We start from the raw sequence: 21,825 nt of genomic DNA on the forward strand, positions 1-21,825 counted from the left end.
AAACCAAATATATTCATGTTTCAAATGCTAAGCATCCTTTCTGTTTGTTTGTTTTAACAGCTTTATTGAGGTTTAATTGACATAGAATAAACTGCACATATTTAAAGTGTTTGATAGATTTTGAAATATATCTACACCTGTAGACCCATCACCACAATCAAGACAAAGAACATAATCTACCATCTCCTAAAGTTTTCTTGTATATGTTTTTCAGTCTTTCCTCCTCTTACCCCAATAATCACCAGTCAACAACTGATACACTTTCTGTCACTACAAATTTGTTTACATTTTCTAGAATGTTATATGAATAGAGTCGTATGGTATGTGGTCTGACTTATTTCACTGGGCCTGATTTTTTTGAGATTCATCCACGCTTTTGCTCATATCAACAATCCATTCCTTTTTATTTCTGAGTATTATTGCACTGTATGAATATATCACTATTTACTTATTCATCTGTTGATGGACATTTTCCCCCAGCTTTTGGCTCTTCCAAAAGTACAGTCTTCGAATGGACATATGCTTTCATTTCTATTGGGTAAATGACCTAGAGGTGGAAGTGCTGAGGCATTGTTATAAGTATAGGTTTCACTTTTTAAGACACTGCCCAACTTTTCCAAAAAGACTGCACTATTTTACATTTCCAAAGTTATTGTTCTATTCCACATTTACATGTTTTTATCTTATTGGCTAGACATTTTCCTGAGGTCAGTTGGTCAGAACATGTCTGTTTCCTCTAGGTGGACACCCATCCCCACCATGAGGATAGCTTCCAGATTTATGCCAAGAGTCATCTTCCTCTGGAGCTTCAGCTCTGTAATTCTTACCGCTAATCAGCAATTCATCAACTTTATAAGTACTCTTAGAAGACTCTACAGATGGGGCACTGATTAAAGTACCCTCAAGTAGTAGTATCAGCCCCTCTGAATCCTCTTTCCCTTAGGAGATCCCCAGTTCCAACCCCTTCCTGATAGGATCAAACCCAACCATGAATAAAACCTTTCTTTAACTCTTCTGGGACAGAATGGAACGTTCACAAAGACGTTATCAGGTACTTCCCCAAAGACATCAAAGGGTATGAACACAGAATAAGAAGCGGGTTTCTGATCCCCAACACAGCTGGCAGGCTCACAGGGGCTATAACCCTTGACCCAGTTGGGGGAAACGGACTGGTGCCGTATAATAGGCACCCCAGCCTGACTTGTGGTTGGGAGAGGGGATCCTGAGTCAGACCTCAGCTGGACTCAGGTGGTGCCACAGTTGGTTGAGTGACCTCCAGCATGTTATTTAATTTCTCTGAGTCTTCTTATGTATAGGCTGGAGCTATTCCATAGAGTTCTTCGATGGTTAAATAAGTATTACATGTTTGATTCATATTTTTAAAGAAATGATAAATGTTTGATTTAATAAGCATTTTAACCATTTAAAATATAGTATCCCCAATCCAAGTCTCAAATATCTGTATGTATTGACCATAATGATTGACTCCAGAATGATGGTAATGATTGACATGTAATGATTGACTCCAGCAATCTTCTGGTCCCTACCTTGTCTTATAATTTATTGACCCTCTCACCTTTTTTTCTGGTTCTCACCACTCTTCCAGCCTTACTGCCTTTTCTACACAGCTTAAATCCCATGGACATTCATCATAATCATTTCCATTCCATAGACTCTCAACTTGCTTGTCCTTCTTTCACTTTGTTTACTGCTTTCATAGAATTCACAATTCAGTAAGGAAACTATATATTAAAGAGATAACTGTAAATGTTGAAATGTTCAAGGACTTCATCTTCAAGCTTTTTCACTATCTCAGCCAGTGGCTGTGGTTTTAAATGCCATTTATATGCCAATATCTTCTTCGAAATGCTAGAAACGTATATTCAGCAACTCTTACTTGATGTTTCCACGTAGATGTCTAAAAGATATCTCAAACTTAACACATTCAGAGCCTAACTTCTTATTTTTCCTGAAAAACCTGTTCTATCCACAACCTTCATTTCATCCAGTGGTAAGTTCAGCCTTGTAGTTGTTCGTGTTGGCAGGTTTGGGGTCATCCTTTCCTCTTCTCTTTGCCTCACACCCCACATTCATTATCTTCAAAATATGTCCCTATCCTGAGCACTGTTTTTGTTTCCATGTTACAAAAGTAATCTTTTGTCCAAGCTACCGTTATTTTTAAACTTGATAATTGCAATGGTTTAACTGGTATCTCTGCTTCTAGCTTTGACTCCTTACAGTCAAATTTTTCATGACAGCAGGAAGAGTGATCTTATTAATATGTTAGTCATATCATATTGCTCCTCTGAGGTTGCTTCCCACCTCGTTTATAGCAAAAGCCAAAATGCCACAATAACTTATGAAACATAGAGGGTCTACTTCCCCACTTCCCCTTCACTCTCTTCTCTTTCCCTCTGACTTGATATGTACCATCTTTCTCCTCACTGTGCTTCAGCTACCCTGGCCTTACTGTCATCAAACAAGCCAACATAGTCCCTTCTTAAGGCCCTCCATGGGAATATTCTTTCACTGGATACCCTTCTGACTTTCATTTCATTAGGGTCCTTGCTCAAAAGTCACTTTTTCAATGAAGTTTACTTTAGTCAGCCTATCACCAAATTTAACCACTTTGACAAGTTTTTATTCCATTTACTTATTTAATTTTTTCTTCAGCATGTATCAATATTTAATAGGTTATATATTTTGCTATTTATATTTCTTATTATCTCCTCCCTACACTAAAATGTGAGCTCCATAAGGCAGGTTTGTCTGTTTAGTCCACTATTATGTCCCCATTGCTTAGAAACTTGGCTGGCACATAATAACACTCAAGTAAGTATTAAATAAAAGAATGAATGGAGGAGAGATTTTTTTCATAACATTTCTTACTAGACATACATACTCCTGTCTTTTCTGGGGCCATCACAACTTGAATCATCTAAAAGTTAACATAGCATTACCCATTTCATTTTTGTATCAATATGGAACTCTCCAAGATGCAGGTTAAATGCCCTAGAATGCAATGAACTAGAAAACATCGAAATAATTTGCAATAGCCCTTCCTATTTTTAAAAAATCCTCTGCTTTAGAAAAATTACAATGAAAACTAATACAAAGAAAAGAAAATTAAGAACTCTCACAGGGAAACTACTGACCAAGAGGAAGAATCAGCAGATCTAAGAAATGACAGAATTAAATGTCTAAGAAATTTAACTGGGAAAATTTCAGACAAAGAACTGCAAAATGAGAATACTTATACTGAGGCAAGAAGGAAAGAGAAAGTAAAATGAAGGAAGAGGACACTGGAAAGCAAAGTCTTCCTTTGTCTTAGAGATATCTCCAAGTCCCCCAGGCTCAAATCTTCAGCTGTTTTTGACTCCATGTTCCTAACCTATAAAGCGTCTCTTACATTTTACAGATTCTGTCTCTTCCATCAGTCCTTTCATTCATGCATTTAGTAAATCCTTTTAGAGAATTTATTATGCACCAGGCACTTTGTTCAGCAGAGCACTTTGTTTCAGCAACGATGAAAAGACAGGCATGGTCCCTGCTTTTTTGGAATGTCCCGCAAGGAAAGCAAGGGAAATACATGTACTAAATAGACAATGTCATTGTGATAAATACTTTGAAAAGTAATAGATTGTGCTAAGGAAGTGAGTTGGGATCCAAATCTAAGCTAGGATATCAAGATAAAATGTTACTTCTATTTCTCCTTGCCTTTTTTCCTACCACTATCTGTTAATTAAGACCCTGAATATATCTAATGTCTTCATCATTCTCCCTGATCTCCAGCTCTGAGCATCTTTGTCATGATTAAACATTTATTGGCATTTGTCTAATTACAGTATAACTATTGCCTTTTCTTCCTTACTTTCCACAATTTCTCAAACATGTCTCGTGCCTTCCAGCCTTTTTACTTTTAGTTATGCTGTTTCTCCTGGCAAATAAATGTCTTTTTTTCTTTTGATCTGTTTTCTAAGGCCCAACTCAAGTTTTCTTTCCTGTGGAAAGCCTGTCTTCCCCGCTCCAGTTCATGGGTTAGTGAATGTTACCTGAACGCATAGCACATTCTCCTTCCATTTCACTGATGTTCATTTCATCATCAGCCAATGCATGATATTTCCTGTACTGTTATACTGTGTCTTAAAGTCAGGGACACTGAAGACCAGATAAGTTTTGAAAATCAAGAAGTGAGGGGCAAAGCAGGATTCAAAGACTAATTCTTTTAGGAAAACGGCCTTGAATAAGTTACTTACTTTCTGAGAAATACAGTTTCTGAATTTGTAAAAGGAAGGTAATTCAAGGAGGTGAGTCAAGGAGATGAGAATATTTCCTAAAGTGTGATGCACTTCAGATGGTACGTGGAAAACATTTTTTAAACATTTATACTTTAGTATATGATTATGGTAAAAACATATGAGATTAGATAAATACTGAGATAAGGAATGTTAAGTACCTTAGTGGGCGAAAAAGTTTATGTATTTTAAAGACAAAGTATTATTTAATTTCATATAAAAACTTACGGTACAGCTTACAATAAAGTAGCTGACATAGTGAAGCACCTAGCAAGTCAGTCTCCTTCCCTTTTCTCTCTATTCAGCTGTAAAGGATACAACACAGTGATACTCTTAGTTTTTAAAAAATTTTTTCACCTGTATATACTCTTTAAGCTGGAGAGAGGCTACAGTAATATCAGGATTATTTTCAGTAACACTATCTGCAGTTGACATTTGCACTGAGGATTTCAGCAGCTGCTGTTTCTGTTTTATGTAGGTGGCTGGATGGAAAAGGAATAGTTTGTATGTTTTCATTAATAGGTCTCATTTTTAAGGCAATGAAAGAGGGAGTTTATTTATTTATTTATTTATGAATGTGGTTCTATTTATTAAATTTTGTAAAATATCACATGTGTCTGTCTAAAGGAGGGGAAGAATTACAAAGTGGAAAAAAATTATAGCTTGTAGGCCATGGGTCAAGAAGTCTCATTGATTTACCTTTTGAAATGTGTTTCAAAGCACTTTGAGCCCTTCTTACAGTGACTTTGATTTATCTCTTATAGTATGAAGATGAATGTGAGGTAAAAATACAAAAGAAGGTAATAATAAATGCTTAATGTATGTCTCTACAGTGCCTTCCCATTTTCTCTTGGGGGTATGAAGCAGCCTAATTCAAGTGATAAGCTTACTCATTTGTTCATTCATTCAGCAAATAACTATTAAATTATCTAATACATTTATTGATTGTCTACTTTATGCAAAGGACTATGCCGATCCTTGAGCGTGCAAAAAGAAGTAAGGCATGGGAATTTTTTTTAAAATTGCTCTTAGTCATTAAGGGAAGCCATTTAAATTTAAAGTAGTCACAAATAAATGTAATAAGAACTAAACCTGGGGTATGTACAAATTGCAATAGAGAAAGTTAGTTTTAGCACAAGAGCACAAACTGGCTCTGTCTGGAGGGATCAGGAAAAGTTTCATAGAGAATTATTAAGCCAAATCCAGAACACATGTAAGGTTTTGTCACATGTAGAATGGCAAGCAGCAAGAAGTGAGGTGGAGAGGAAGGACTGCAAGGGGGAAGAAACTGCATATACAAAGATGTAAGTACATGGAGTGTCAGGGAAACAAAATACTTGCATGATGACCCAAAAGATGATATGGCAAGATTACAGCCTCACCAAAAATGGCCATTGGGCTTGAAAGGCCGTTGACTTACAGATCAAGTTTTGGGTTATATGTCATGGAGTAATAGATTATTTGATCTTAAGGGGAATTTAGAAATTGATTATATAGTACAATACCCAGAGGTAAGATGACTGGTAAAAATAAAATTAAAACTAAGAGTATTGACTCCCAAATTAGCACTTTCCTTCCGTGGATGGAAATAATTCTTTTGTTGAGATAGGTATAATACTGTACTGTGTAATGAATTATAATTGATAGGAAAGTTCCCATCCCAAAAGGCTCAGGTTAGATGAGCAGTGTTTAAATGCCTGTATTTGTGGCATGCTTTGGCAAGGCATGCAAATTTGGAGATTGAACTGAATTGTCTGTTCCGAAATTATTCAGCTACTCATGCATTGTATAGATGTTTCAGGAAAACTCTTAGGTCTTGTGTGTCGCATTGTTTTTGGTTCTCACAGGTCACAGTTCTTGTGTGTTCCATCAGATAGCCATCTTTTTCTTAGCTGCTGGCTCGATGTTCTACTTTGCTTCTCACCTATATTCACTCAGCAATGCTTTCCTTTTGATAGTTATTGCCATATCAATCGATATCCTCAATTGTAGAAAAATTTAATTATAAGCACGTAGGCAAATCGTAACATGTGGATTCAAAACTACTCTATAATTTCAGGATTCATTTGTGTTTTTCTTTTTGTGAGAGATCTATATAATGAAGAGAGGCTCTGGAAAGACTAAAAACAAAAAACAAAAACAAACAAACAAAAATGTTTAGAAAGCTTAAGAAAATATTCATTTGGCCCAGAAAAGAGACATTTGTGAAACTGAAAATCTTTAAATTTATGAAAGATTTTACAAGGGTTTGGGAACTGATTTGTTTTCTTAATTAATGAAATAAAAAGAAAAGGAAAGGACTTAAGAAAGAAGGTAGACTTCCTAGCAGTGAAGATGGTTAAATACAAACATAAAGAGTTTTAAAAAGCACTCTCTGCTTTTTCATTATAGTAAGCACACATCTTTCTAATGCATTTTTTGTATTTCTTGAAGATTAGAGGATGAATAAAAATAAAAACATGTTTCTTGTACCCATTGTGTGTGCCAGGTGCTGCTCTAAATAGTTTACATATATTATTTCATTTGACCCTTATTATCAACACAGAGGTACAGTTTCCCTTATTACCCCATTTTATACACTCAACACGACTTGTCCAAGGTCACAAATGTGGTAGTGGTAGTGGTTTATCTCACTGTTAACTCTAGGTAATTAATTATTATATGATAGTGACTTTTGAATAGCATTTTAATTAAATGGCTTCCTGGAATCTCTTGCATGAAATACTTCACAATAAATCTTATACATACAATTGTCAGACGTGCTTATTGAATACTAAAAGCTCATAGGCAACCCAGTTAAATTCTTGAGTTTGTTTTTGGGGTTAATGTAGAGGAATGGCAGTTTTACTTATTTGAGTTTGTATAAAATCATGGCCAGAGCAGTGATTTCTTGGGCTGACTGTGGCATCCCAGGCATACATGGGACTCAGTATGAACCTTCAGGGTGAGAGTTCAGGGGTTTTGATGCCCGTGCAGGGTAAGGCAGTTGACCTTACAATCACCAAAGGAAGAGAAATGAAACTAAGACCACTGCATAAAACTGAAAACTAAAGATTGTCATTTAATGATAGAGCTTCTAAAAAACTTTATTCATCAGCTCAGGAAAGCAATAGGAAGTGTGTTTTTATTATGAGCATAAAAAGGAGGGGGGAGAAGTAAGTTTAACCCTTTTGTGTGGGGAGGATATAACTAAGCCAAATATTTAACATGAAAATGCTTTTGAACTAGTGAAACCTCCAGGCAACTAGCAGAAGGATATGCAAATCACTCTGTAGCAACAGTCACTAACTAAAGGTCCCTGGGACTCCCACAGGAAGTACAGTCTTACCACAGAAGATTTTAGAATGAAAATGTATAGTTTCATACAGAAACTATCCACTATAAATGGAATCAGCAGGGTTAGACTTCCAAGAAAATTAGGTAATAAGTATAACAGATAAAGACCTCAAATTAAATGTTTGAACTTAAAAACATGACAAAGGAAGGAATAAAAATCATAATAAGAGTTCCCTTATAAAAGACTGAATGGATTTAAAAAAGAAATATAGACTCTCTAGAAATTAAATATATATATAAAACATACATATAAAATTCATTAAACATAAGCACTCTGTAGATAAGTAAAACAATAGATTAAAGCCTATGAAAAAAACACTAATTAGAGTTAAGGATATAACCCTGAAAATAGCACAAAGAAAAGAAGAAGAAGAAGAAGAAGAGGAGATATATGAAGCAATAGGATGGGTCAAATGAAACTGTCCAAGAAAAATATTATGGGATTTTTGAAGGAGAGAATAGAGAAATTGAGGGAGGATGCTTGAAAAGACTGAGAATTCTTTTAAGAACGATCAGATTAAAGAACCATCATGAATTCCAAGCAGAATTTTAGAAAAAAAAACCAAAAACATTGTATTGAAACTGTAGTTTGACAAAGACAAAGAAAACCAAACCTTCAAACAAACCATTAAAAAGGAGAGATTGTTCTTACAACTGAACAATTTGATTGACATCAGACAGCTTCCCTAAAAAGTAGATGCCAGAAGATAGTATGAAATAATATCCTCAAAATGCTGAGGGAAAAATCACTGTCAATCTAGACACCTCTATTTACCAATGTTATCGTTCAAATGCTAAGCTGAATGTAAGCCATTCAGGAAAAGTATAAAAAAGTTGAGCGTGTTTAACCATNCTCAAAATGCTGAGGGAAAAATCACTGTCAATCTAGACACCTCTATTTACCAATGTTTATCGTTCAAATGCTAAGCTGAATGTAAGCCATTCAGGAAAAGTATAAAAAAGTTGAGCGTGTTTAACCATCACAGATTTTTGCAGAAGTAACTATTACAATATACACATCCATAAGAAGGAAGTTTAGAAGGGTTCAGATACTAAAAATAATGATGAGAAAATAAACTGGTAGAATGTGAGAGTTATTTTGAGTGACCTTTAATTGTAAAACAATAAATAATGATGCTGATAATGACTGATTCGGTCAGGAATGGCACTACTACAAGAGGAAACCAAAGTATTATAAAATAATATCTTGGAATATTAGGTGTATTATTAAAATGATCTTGTACAGCCTTATAAAAATTAATTTGAAGTTAAATCGAGTGAAAAGGATGAATAGCCCCTCATATATCAATAGTTATTATAAAGCATATTAATCAAGATAATGTGGTATTGGTCCAGGTAAATAAAAACAGAACAATCCAAAAAAAGCCCAGAAATAATTATATGCACTTTCATATGATATAGACTTATTACTTAGGAGCGTTATGAGTCAGCAAGGAAAAAAAATAACATTCTTATATACCAGCAAAATAAATAAACAAAAACATACATATATACATGCTTACAACTGGCCATATATATGGGGAAAGTAGGTTCCTATCTCATACATTACATTAAAAAAATATGAAGACTTACTTGTGAAAAGAAAAAGAAATTGTTTAGAAGAAAATATTATAAGATAATGTACTTATGTACTTGGAATAGGAAAAAAAATTCTTGAGATACAAAAATGTACAGACATAAAAGAAAATATTGATAGATTTCAGCATATTCAAATTTTGAGGATGCATATGTGTATGATAAAATATAAATGAAGTTTAAAAAGAGTCACAGGTTGGGAGGAGATATTTTCAGTGCCTATAATACACAAGGAATAGGCGTCCAGAATACATAAGGTAATTTTACAAATCCATGAGATAAATATAATCTAATTTAAAATTGGGCAAAGGCTATGAATAGAAGAAAGTTCAAATTGCCAATAAACATAAGATGTTAAGTCTCACTAGTAATCAAGACAATGTACATCCAAACTACCAGGAGCTAGTATGTATTATGTTTGGGAAAAATTAATACATCTGATTATACCATGTCATCGAGAATACAGGACTTGTATAAACTACTAATAATGTAAAGTAGTGAGAAATTTTTAATGAAAGTTCAAGATGCACATACCCTGTGATCTGTCAATTATATTTTGAAGTACCTACTCTAGATAAAGTCGTACGTACTTACAGAGATACAAGAATGGTTAGTGAACATTATTTTGAGATGAATTTCAGGTGGAGTGGAGTGAAGTGGAGAGATTTTGATTACATTATAAAGGGTTTATTTCTTTAAAATGAACCTGAATCAGATATGGCAAAATGCTATCATTTATTAAATCTGGGTGGTAGACACATAGACGAGTGTCGTTTTACTCTCTTTCATCTCTAGATGCTTAAATACATCATGATTAAACATTTAAAAGAAAGAGGGTGTGAGATATTGAAATACTGAAGAATGAGTTTTGATGATTTTGAAAACAAACCAAAAAAGAGGTAGGTTTAGTCCATTATAATTAGAGCCAATGGGATTATTATTTGTAGTGATTCCAATATTTTTTCCACACTTATCTGTGACTGGTTGTCTCTTTGGGGCAGAAGTATATCTATCTGTAACTGGGTCAGTTTGCACACATGCGTTTTGATACACATACATGCAGAGAGATTTAGCTATTCCTTTGCCTTTTTGTATACATTGGCACTAATTAATGTGCTTTTTCCAGCTAACATTTATTATTGTGCTTATATCATATAGAAACCAAAAAAACCAGTTATTTTTTTCCTGGGTTCCCACAGTATTTTTCACAGATCTGTTAGAAAGCCATCCTGCACTAAAATTTCTTTATACATCTGTGCTCCCAACTGTATAGGGCTCCTTGAAAGGAGGGATTGCATCCCATTCATTTTGGGGTCCCTAGTAAATAATCAATACATTTTTGTGAAAAGATATTACCTTTTGAATCATATAAGTGATAACACCAATATAGTCTCATTGTAGAAGACTCAAGTATTACGCAGCCATACAACGTGAAATGTAAATGTTTTTATTTACATTTTCCCTTCCCTCTATAGAGATATCTGATATCAACATCTTGGTATTCCTGTGAATTAAATTAAATATTATGTTTATATTTCTTTAGTCATAAATTCTATGTAGTGTATTTCTGACACCTGCTTTTAAATAACAGGCTAATATCAGATGTTAATCAAAGGGCTATAAATATGACTATCAGGTATGCAAGCAACTCAAACATATATTTGAATGTCTATTGGTTCTGTACATTAACTTGTCCATGTCTCAAACATGTATTTTCTCTGGTGTATATTAAACACCTAACCTAGATAGCTTTTCAAGCTACCAGATACTGGTTTCTAGCATTTAGTGTTTACTCTGTTTTTATAATTATCTGTGATGTATTTAGGTGATTTTTAAAAAGAAATCATTCATGTGTTAGGCAGAAAATGTAGTTGTGTAATACTTAATGGCTTGATTTAAACACTGCATTTACCTTGAGACTTCAGAGGAGGCTCTCACACAGTGTGTGTGTTGAGGCATGAACCCAAAGCTGCTTAAAAGGATTAATGTTGCTTCTCATCTTCAGCTGCACCGGTAGGCTTCTGTCATATGAGAGGTATTAGAAATGAAATTATAAAGGAAAAGGTCTGTCTAGGTACTGATGATATACAGATGGAAAGCATCTGAAAAACTTGTTTCCCTTACCCAGCAGAGCCGCAAAAATTATTTATCTCAATCAGCAGAGCAATGGTTAGAGACTCAAGTTACCGTGGGCAGCTGCCACCCTCTCTGTAGCAGACATGTCTGCCCAGAGAGTCCAGGGAAGACAGTACACAGCTCTGGCAATGACTTCATTCCATTGACAAGCAAGACTCCGAGCTTTCAAAAACCTTTTGCAACTGAAAATTTGTGGATATGCTTCTATTGCCTCTTCTAGTCTTTCCAGTTGGAGGCTTTTCCTATTTCGCCGTAGACACTTTCAACAAATATAGTTTGAATATCTACATTGTGCTAAGTGTTCGCATATCACAGGCCTGGGTCCTGACTACACATGACCTACTCCATGCCTATTTCTACCCTTTCTACCTCCAGTTGCTTATTTAAGGTACAGTAGTTATTCTTATTATTTTTAAAGTTAAATCTTAGCTGGTAGGCCCAATTTATTTTAAGAACTTCATCCTGTAAAAGTTAATAAAGCTGCTGGGTCAGGTGTGTGAAGGTCATTAAAGGTTCAAATTAAAAGAAAAGCCAACCAACAATATGATCAAACATCAAAGATCTCTCCAAGCCCCAGTTTTAGTGACTTAGGAAATCTTATCTTATGAAGAAAGTGTAAACATCATTTTCTGATGTGGCATTCCCATCAGAGTAAATTAATATTCTTTGATTCCCTCTATGATATCAGTGGTTTGAAAGCTCAATTTTTTTTTCTCACCTCTTTATTGACTAATTCCATCTTAAAATATTAAAAACAGAAATTTCTACTCATTAACTTAGAAAGAATTGCTCCCCCCTCCCCTTTCGATCTACTTTATTCTGCTCACTGAATAGTCTTTCAACTAAAATGTGGTTTGGACAAACTTGTATGAAGGAATAATGAATACCTTTAGCATGATGGCAATATTAGGGTAAGCTGTGGTCCTGCTGAGTAGCTCTTTGAAAACTAAGCAGGAGTTATCATTTATTTATTTGCTGGATTTCTGTGGCACTTTTCCTCCAAAGAGTACACGGTATGATGTGGAGAATTTTGCACAGGGGCTGTTGAAGAGTGACAAAAGGAAATTCAAGAAAAGTCACATTCATAGGAAGTGGGAACATGGAGCGAAAGAAACAGCAAATGGCAAAACCAAATCGTAGGTGGCAGTTGCGAGCGTTGAAGAAGGTCGAAGGATCTGGGTTGCCCCAAGGGTACTACTGTTAGCTTTTCGAACACCAAGTCATTCTACCAGAGCCTTTGCCCCCAGTGAACCCTACATATTTCTGTTCAGTATTCACATGAAGACTCATAATCAGAATCGTAGACTCATAGGGCAGGAGGGGCCTTAAAAAGCATCTGTCCAATTGTCTTACTTTACAGATGAGGCAAATCAAGTTTGTAGAGAACAAGGCGGTTAGAAGCAAAGCACTGGTTAGAACCCAGGTCATTTATCCATTCAACAAACATACATTGGTTTCATTGTGCTAAACACTGCTTTAGCATCAGTATTACCTTGAGTAATGTAGTGAGTAATATAGATGTGGGTCTTGACTGCCACTCTCCTATCCCACACTGCCTTGTTCTGCCTCCAGTTGCCTACCAGGACATCTAATATAGGAATCCCGCCTTATCCATGGTTTTGCTTCCGAGGTTTCAGTTACCTGCAGTCAACCACTGTCTGGAAGCAAATAATCCTCATCCTGACTTACGCTGGGAAGATCAGCTATGGCTTCATGCTATGTCACGATGCCTGCATCACTTACCCCACTTCATCTCCTCACGTAGGCATCATATCATCTCACACTACCACAAGAAGAAGGGTGAGGAAAATACAATCAGTTATTTTTGAGAGATGATACTCACATAACTGCTCTATTTTATGACTAGTTATTATTAATATCTTATTGTGACTAATTTATAAATGAAACATTATCATAGGTATGTATGCATAGGAAAAAAAACACAGTATATGTAGGGTTTGGCACTATCCATGGTTTCAGACATCCACTGGGGATCTTGGAATGTGTCCCTCACAGATAAGGGGGAGGACCATTGTGTATGTTATAAAGTAGCTTCTGGCTGACTGAAGACCCAACCCTCTTTGAGAGTAAACCTCAAGTGACTTACATTGAGAGAAGGGAGTTCTTTTCCAGTGTCTGTAAGTGTGTTGACATTCTTTGGACCATTGGTACTCTTAGGGCCGTTCTGCCAGATCAGCTGGAAAACATTTACTGGACTGAGTCTCATCTATATATGACTGGAGGGAGAGTTCTCCTTGCCAAGATGAGCAGTCTAATTTTTGTCTCTAGTAAGATGGGTAAAACTTAACTGCTATCTCTCATTGGAAGGAACACTCGTCCCTTAAAATTGGCTTTATCTTTAAAATGCCTCGTATAATTAAGTCCTTATAAGATACTCGGAGTTGAAAGCACCCGGTGGTAGAATCAAATGTGAAAATTCTTCAAAGGAGCATGGTTTAAGAGTTGCTGTAAATCTGTCCTCCCAAAAGTGATATTACGGTTCTTCATTTATCACTGGATATTCCTGCAAGAAAACTAAGCTTAAAAAAAAGAAGATTGCTCTATTTTAGTTTAAAGGTAGATTTAAGCCCCTCTCCATCCCCCAGTCCCCATGTTAAAAACCTGTGCTTATAAAAGAGGCTTCTGTTGCTTTAGAGGTAGAACGAATGAGTTTGAAAACGAAGGACATTTACCCAAGCATTGGGGAGTACACTTTTCCCTGCTCACTTTGCCCTTTGTCCCAGGCCAGTCTCCAAAGAAACAAAGCGCGGCTTTCCTGAGCTGTAGATAAGACTGGCGGATGATCAGAGATAAGACTTTCCTTGGACCAAAAGAAGTTGAGGAGGGGGCGAGGGACCGGATGCTTCTCTTCCCAGCCACCCTAACAGCTGGAAATTCTTGGAGCTTCAGGGTTCAGGCTCTAGGGACACCTGTTTGTGCCCACAGGGCCAGCTCCGTGGTGGCCTTGCCTCTCCCCCTGTGCCTGGCAGCTCCTGTATTGGCTGATTTACCTGCGAGCCTGTTAGTGGATCTGTCTTTTCTCGGCCACTGCCGCCGGCACGTACTGTCAAGACAGAGGGAAGCCAAGCGAGGAGTGCAAATGCCGGAGCCTAGAGCGGGAGGTGAGCCGCCTCCCGGAGGAGTTGACTGCGGCTTCCCTTCCTCCTGACACACATGGAGTTTGGTGACGGTGCCCGAAGAACTGCAGACAGATACTTAGCGACTGGATGTGTGTGAGCTGGCTACTGAAGGCAGCACCCGCCTCACCCGGACCTCCTGCTGGCGGGATGTAAATATACCTGCAGACCGGCCAAACAGGACTGCCTTCCCCCAGCCCCCTCCTTCCTCCCACCCTCTCCCTCGGCTAACCAGCATGAGAGGAACTGAGAAAGCAACAGCCTGCAAGTGACAGCTCCAGCCGGATTCCGTTTATCTCTGAGCCGAGGTGGGAAGTTGATTGTGCAGCATCTTCACTGTGAATTCCTTCCATTGGCATCGCTATGTTTGCCTCTATCTGGTATGCCAAGAAGCTGGGTCGCAGGTTCGTGCACAATGCCAGGAAGGCAAAATCAGAAAAGGTATGGAATGAGTGGGGATGAAGATTACCTTTCCGACTTGCCGACTGCCTGCTCTGGACTGCTAGTCTGAGTACAGACGCAGTCTTTATTAGCTTGGGATGAGAACCTGCTTCTCACTGTGAACATAGTCCATGCCACTCATGGAAGGGCTAACTCTTGGAGCTTTGCTACTTGGGAAGGGAGCAGTGGGGGTTAAGCAGGATCATCGGAGAATCAGAATATTAGGTGAAATCATCAACTGATAGAATGTCTCGGCAGAGACTTAATATTCCTTTAAACGGTATAGGGTGAAAGCAATTGAACAGCTGAAATATTTGCTTCTTCCAGGAGCTCTCTAGTAAACTTGTTGCTATACTGCATTATTTTTATTACTACAGTGTTTGGTTCTGAAGGGGGCATTATAAATCCCCGAGCCTTTCTCCAGTACTTGTGTCCTAGTGTGTGTCCTAGGAACACAGATTTGGGACTCTCAGTAACATTGACCAGACTCCACAGGGGTGCTTGGTATCTTTTCAATTCACAGAACCATCATTTCAAAAGTGTTTACAATGAGTAAGAATTATATTTATAATTGGGTAGTCATGGCCGTTTAGAGAGTGGTTTTGTATTTCTTTTATTCAGCATGACTAGTTGTTTCCTCCCAGAGAACCTCTGTGTAGATTTTCCTCATTAATTATCTTTCTCTAAGAAAATAAAATGGCCTGTAAGTCTTGAGATGCATTACAAGCTTTCATCTCTAATTTGTCCTCTGCTTTCAGGGCACTGACCAAACTGTCATATTTAGGGAATTTTGTGTCCAATTTGACAGGTGTTGGGGAAACTTCCTTAGGAAACAAAATTTTGTGAAACTGAGATTTTTCCATATTTCTCTGAGGATCTTTGGTCCAGTTTCCTTTCTGCCTTAAATCTCCTCATGAGATTGACCCAGAGATGGTTTTCCTGGCCTGTGACATATAGTCCTTCCTTCCAACTGCAAAGGTTCCTTCACTTTGACTTGCTGTTTGTTCCTTCAGAGTGGAAATGTTGATGACATGAACAAGAATCCAGGGATAAACCTGAAATATGAATGTTTGTAGTTTGAAAAAAGAAAACATTATTGGAGTTCTGACTTTAGTGTTGTAGCTTTTTCGACTGTCCAGATCTGAGGATTGCAGAATGATGACAGACTTGTTATTTAATGGCCCTTGTGGTGGGGGCGGAGGGCAAGGATGGGGTAGAATTGATCCCTTTCCTATTCTGTATATCCCAGGGGCCAAGATTGCAAATGTAATTGCCATGTACCAGCAGCATATATATTGAACAGTTGGGTTTGGGGGTTTTGGGGTTTTTTTCTGTTTTTTTTTCTTCTCAAGTGATTTTTAAGGAAAGAGACTTGTAAGTAGGTCTTTTATTGGAGCAAATGTTTTGAAAAACTGCCTTCTTCTTATGAAAATTATAGGTTGTATGGATGAGAGGACTGTCAGGACCACAAATGGCTCTGAAAGGCACAGGGAGATAATGCCTTACACCAAATTAGTATGCAAAGAAAAGTTGAATCTCCCAGTGGCACTTAATTCAGACTTGGGCCTAAATGTGGAGAATAGCAGTCTGAAAATGCCTTGTATAAGACCTAAAAGGCTGGTAATCCAACAAAGCAACATGGGCTTCTGCTTCTTGAGGGTGGGGGAGAAGCTAGTAAAGGGCCTGTGATACCTACCTCCCTTTCATTTCTGTGGTGGCTGATGCGTAGGATAGGTAAGAAGAAACCAAATGTGGGGTTAATGGCTTTAAATTATTTATTTCTCTTACTCAGGGAGTGAGGAAATCAACATTGGAGAACTGAAGTTTTGCTCCCTGAGTGATAAGACCAAAGGAAAATTATTAACTTGAATGCCCTTGTGCTAGCCAGAGGAGCTAGGAGGAGTTAATTTTGAACACCAGGTGATGATAACTTATATGAAAATAGCATCCTTTTTTTCCCCCATGGGTTTGTATTCACAGAATTCCTGGAATAAATTAAAAGGTATGCTGCCTTGAACAATGAAGGCCCTCAGTTAATGCTTGGTGAATGGAAATAGTTTATTTATTCTATGTACCTAATTTTATTACATGGTTTATTTAAACCAACTATTGTAGATTAATATTTTGTCTAATGAGTTTAATAATAAAGTTTAACTGAGAAGACAGTTAACAAATGATACTGCAAGCTGAGTAAATTCATATAAAGTATTCCTATAGCATCAGAGATCACATAATTGTAAACATGGAGGGGGATATAAAGTGCTGCTGACTGTGCGTTGCCATGCGTTATTATAAAATGGAGGAAGATGAATAAAATCAGATAATTATTGAGTTTTATTTAGAGAATGATTGGTATATTTAAATGTGAAACAACTATTGCTAGATTCATAGCATGTTTAGCATTTGGGGGTATAAATCTGTATCACAGATAGTGATTGTGGTTTCATTTTAGTACCCTCTGTAAATTTTGGCTTGTTTTTGCAATAGGTAGCAGAGTTTATTTTCTCCTACTCTAGTAAAACAACCTGCACCCATCATAGCCCATCAGTCCTATTTTAGCATTCAGGTGTGGTCTGGGAAGTGTATTCCTCAAGGCTGGGGTTAATTGAAAAGCTGATTGGGAATGTGCAAGCCTAAATGCCATCCCATAAGGCAGTATGCCTTATGCATGGTTGCCTGGTCTACTGTTTTACCTCATTCAATGCCAATGGAATTAAATAGCAGCATGGAATGTAATGATAAAAACAAACACAACAATAATATTAATGATAGCCCTCATCCATGAACATTATATAGCAGGTGCTTAATGCATACAGTTTCATGTCATCTTCACGGCCATCCTATAAGGTAGAAATCATTTTTCCTGAGTCCCAGAGAGAAAAGTACCTAGCCCAAGGTCACTGAGTTAGCAGTAAGTATCAGTGCTGGATTTGAGCCCAAGTTTACCCAAGCTATTCCAAAAATGACTCCTTGAGTCTAGAGCATTCTCCTCCATCCACCTGTCATTCACCTATCTTGCCTGAATAAGGTTAATGATTCCTTCTTATCTTGTCCCCCTCTTTTGATGTAAAAATTCAAAAGTCATGAGGTTTACAAAATCAAAGTTACTGATCCTGTAACTCAGCCCCCTTATTTCTGATAAGACTCTACCTAAGCTATCTTGAATAGACAATTATCTGTCCTGTTATTAAAGACTTTACACTCTTTGTCCTGTTTAGTTGGGTAAGTATAGCAAGCTATCATCCTAGCACTTATTATTCCTTTTAAATAGCTAGTAATTGTCATATCATCATAACCTAAACATTGGCATTTATACTCATTGCTTATCCTATTGAAGCCAAAGATGTCTTTCATCAAAAAGAACCTAAATGCTTGGCAATTGCAGATGCACTCTCTTTTTAGAATGAGTCAAAGATATTAGGTGATTCACATTGTCATTTTTCCAAAAAGAAAAGCAAAAGGCTCTCTGTTATTCTTTCATTAAAAAGACAGTTTGTGCATACCAATAAGTTCTTTGAACAAAATTATTTTAAATGTGATAATATGAAATCAAAACTGGCTAGCTAGAAAAGAATACCTCCGTTCAAATAATTATTCTTTTTTTTGACCCTATGTAATTAATTCAGATGTTAGTGTCTTACTTTTATGACTTTTTGTCACATTTCGACTTAAATTGCTTTATTTAGTCCATCTCTAGATTGTATGACTCTAAAAGAGTAGCTGAGGAAGCTTTAAGATAAATTGAAATGCAATTTCTGGTGACATAATATGCAAAAGTAGAAAACACTTGCCCCATCAGCATTGCTTCCTCTCATTTGTTTTTGTTCTAATTTTTATTTTTAACTATTTTTGTTTTAAACATACACCCCAAAAAGTAGATGTGTGATGCATTTAGGAAAGACTGGCATCAATATCTATCATCAAATAGACACAACTGTGGATAAGCTTAACAGTGGTGTATAACCTACAAGTGATATGATTGAGCCCAAATATCCTGACATTAGGCCATTTTTGCTTTAAGGAATTCTTTAAGAACCATCACACTGGTTCTACCCTCATTTCATTTAAACCAAACACATTAATTCAACATAAACTAAAATGGAGGATAAACTAGTAATACGTTTGCTGGCAGTTTGGCCAAGGAAAGACAATAATATCCTGGGTGACCCTAGCATAACATGAAAAGCATTAGGCTTAAGTTGAGGACCTGGAGGGAGGGATTTAAATTAGTCCTATTCTTTGCTTTCAGCCTAAAACCAATCATTTGGGCCCCTATAGGCTTCAGTTTTCTTATTTGTGAAATGGAAGTAACACCTATGCTTTAGTAGAAACCCAATGTTCTCAGCATCAACCTAAGCCTCTTAACATGGTCTACAAGGCCAATCATGATGTGACCTCTGCTTTCCCCTCTGCCACTATACCTTGCCCCTCTTCCATGACACTCTAAATCTTTTCTTCTCCTATTTGGCTGACTAGCAGACCACAAGCTAGCTGTATGCCTCACTCATTGTATGCTAACCTTAAGTGACATCGCCATCACTAGGAAACCTTCCCTGGCCCCTACAAGCCCAGGATGGGTCTGCCATTGGCTCCCACAGCTGCTTGTACATTGGCTGTAATCATCTTTCTTTCCCTGTATTCCTCATCAGAATGTGGATTCTCCGAATAAAGGACTGTTCCATCTTGTTCCCCTTATTTCAAGGCCTAAAAGAATTTCTGGAATATGGTTCTCTCTCATACTCTATTTCATTGACTCTATGTTGTCATCAGTTGCAAGATGCTCCATTATTTCATGTATTATTAAGGAAAAAAATGATTTTCAATGGAACTTTAACACATCATCAGTTGCAAGATACATCTTGATTTCAGAGATGTTCAATATAAAAAGAAAAGTTTATTTTTAGAATCAGTGAAGTATGGCATAGTTGAAAGAATGAATAATGAATGGGTTTATTTTGAGGATAAATGAGTTAATATAAATAAAGTGTTTAAGGTTACACTTGCTATTAAATCACTTTTATGTCTTTGCAAATCATGATAGTACTTGGCATTGGGAAATTTAAAAGATAATCCTAAAATATATCACACATTTTATTTTGTGCTGATGAGACTCAACTGGCATCATTTTTCCTATTCTGGATTTAGGAAGGTAAATGAAGAGAGGGAAAATGGAAAGGAAGGTTATGGAAGAAATAAATGAAAAAGCAATCAAACTGGGACCATTTAGATTGCAGAAGAGAAAGCTTACAGAGCTTCCTGGCCTCTCATTACATATTTATATGTCTAAATAACAATGATGGTTCACTTTTACTGAATTTTTTTTATGAGCTGAAAACCGTGCTAATATGAGGATCTAGTGAGATAGTTACCTTATTATGTTTTTAAAGCAAAAACACATCACCAGTAAGTGGCTGGGATTAGACACCATGTTTGACTCTAGAGCTCAAGCTCTGAACCAGTAAGGATGCTCTGTATGTGTGTATGTGTGTGTGTGTGTGTGTGTGTGTGTGTGTGTGTGTGTATGTGTGCATATAGAACATACAGAGTACTGTATATTATACAATATATGCTGCACATTATACTGTATATATGATGTATGTTTCAGTGAGCTAGATATCAAGTTTATTTTTCCCCATAAAAGATCAATGTAAACATAAATTTAAAGGCAAATTCAAAAATTTAGCTTAAGCATAAGAAGCAACATCCTGATGTTGAAGACTTTCCAATCCTTAGCGAATGATAGAATCTTCCTGCATCTATTTTTGCCTCATGGCAGATTGAAGAGTAGCCTGACCCAGAGAGAGATGGACAGATTGTCCTCTCAGGTCCCTTTCTTAGAGTCTTCTGAGTCTTTGAGAGCTCATCGGTTGTGAGCAGCAGCATGACTCAGCGCCTGTGTCTGCTGGCTGTGGTGACAGAGAGGACAGGTGTTTGTCCACACTGAATGCAGCCCTGCAGTTCTTCCTTGTCACCTGGCAGGTGAATCAAGCAACAAAATGGACAGTAGCACCTGTTCTGAAGTCCCAGCACTGCTACCTATCCTGGAAGAATGCAAAGTGCAGCTGTTAGCAGGACAGGGAGGGAGACAGAGGGAAAGGACAGGATAAGAGACACGGCTAAAATGAAGGAGGGGGAGGTAGACTGGAGAGGAAGATAGCAGGTCCCAAAACCACTGTAAAATTTAATTACTAATGGCAGTGCCTTGCACAATTACGTGTACTTTAATGTATCATCTCATTTAATTCTCACTACAACCTTCTGTGGTAGTCTTATTTTAGCTTCCATCTCCCATGAAGAAACTGGGGTATAAGATGTTGCAGAATTTGTCTGAAATCATAAATAGTGAAACTGGCATTCACAGCCAGGGCTGGCTGAATCCAGAGCCTGTCACCCTAACTATTCATGTGTTCTTTAAACTTTTCTTGGGTTGGGTGAGCCATTGATGTAGAGAAGGGACAAACCAACACAGCAGCCATCTTCTCATCTACCTGTGCCTCATCTCTGTTGAATAACTGTGTGGCTGAAAATAAGACCAGATTTCTCACTGGGGGTCCTCCAGGAACCAGATATCTAGATAGTTTACCTTCGGTACAGTTTACAGAACTTCAGTTGCCAAATGGCTTTGGGATTTTTTCGTTTTGTTTTGTTTTGTCTTCAGCGTACTTTACAATGGTATTTCTCAACCTGGTATCATTCAATGGTATTACATTGAATGGTGAAGATGGAAGGGAAAACTCCCATCTGGTAAGATTAGTTCAACCATAATGATTCTTGTAGGGATAAAATTGATAATCAGATAAAATACACATCTTATTTACATATGTACTATGTTTTGGGAGCTAATAGAGAAACCATCTCACTTTAAATAATGCTTTATAGTATTC

The 21,825-nt window shown here is 37.0% G+C and overlaps 1 protein-coding gene across 12 annotated transcripts in view; it reads left to right on the top strand.

Moving 5' to 3' along the window:
* The window catches only part of DLG2 (discs large MAGUK scaffold protein 2), a 1,964,683-nt gene that overhangs the window by 1,092,647 nt on the left and 850,211 nt on the right, over nucleotides 1-21,825 (top strand). The window contains exon 1 of one of the 12 annotated variants that reach the window (XM_034666228.1): nucleotides 14,322-14,941. The exons of 10 other annotated variants lie outside the window; for them this stretch is intronic. In XM_034666228.1, coding sequence (XP_034522119.1) covers nucleotides 14,864-14,941 — 78 coding nt within the window. In that variant the 5' untranslated portion in view covers nucleotides 14,322-14,863. Of the gene's footprint in view, nucleotides 1-14,321; nucleotides 14,942-21,825 lie in introns of those variants that run through there. One more of the 12 variants, XM_034666231.1, reaches the window with a different exon arrangement.

Source organism: Ailuropoda melanoleuca, chromosome 8 (assembly GCF_002007445.2).
Source record: "Ailuropoda melanoleuca isolate Jingjing chromosome 8, ASM200744v2, whole genome shotgun sequence".
Lineage (NCBI taxonomy): Eukaryota > Metazoa > Chordata > Mammalia > Carnivora > Ursidae > Ailuropoda > Ailuropoda melanoleuca.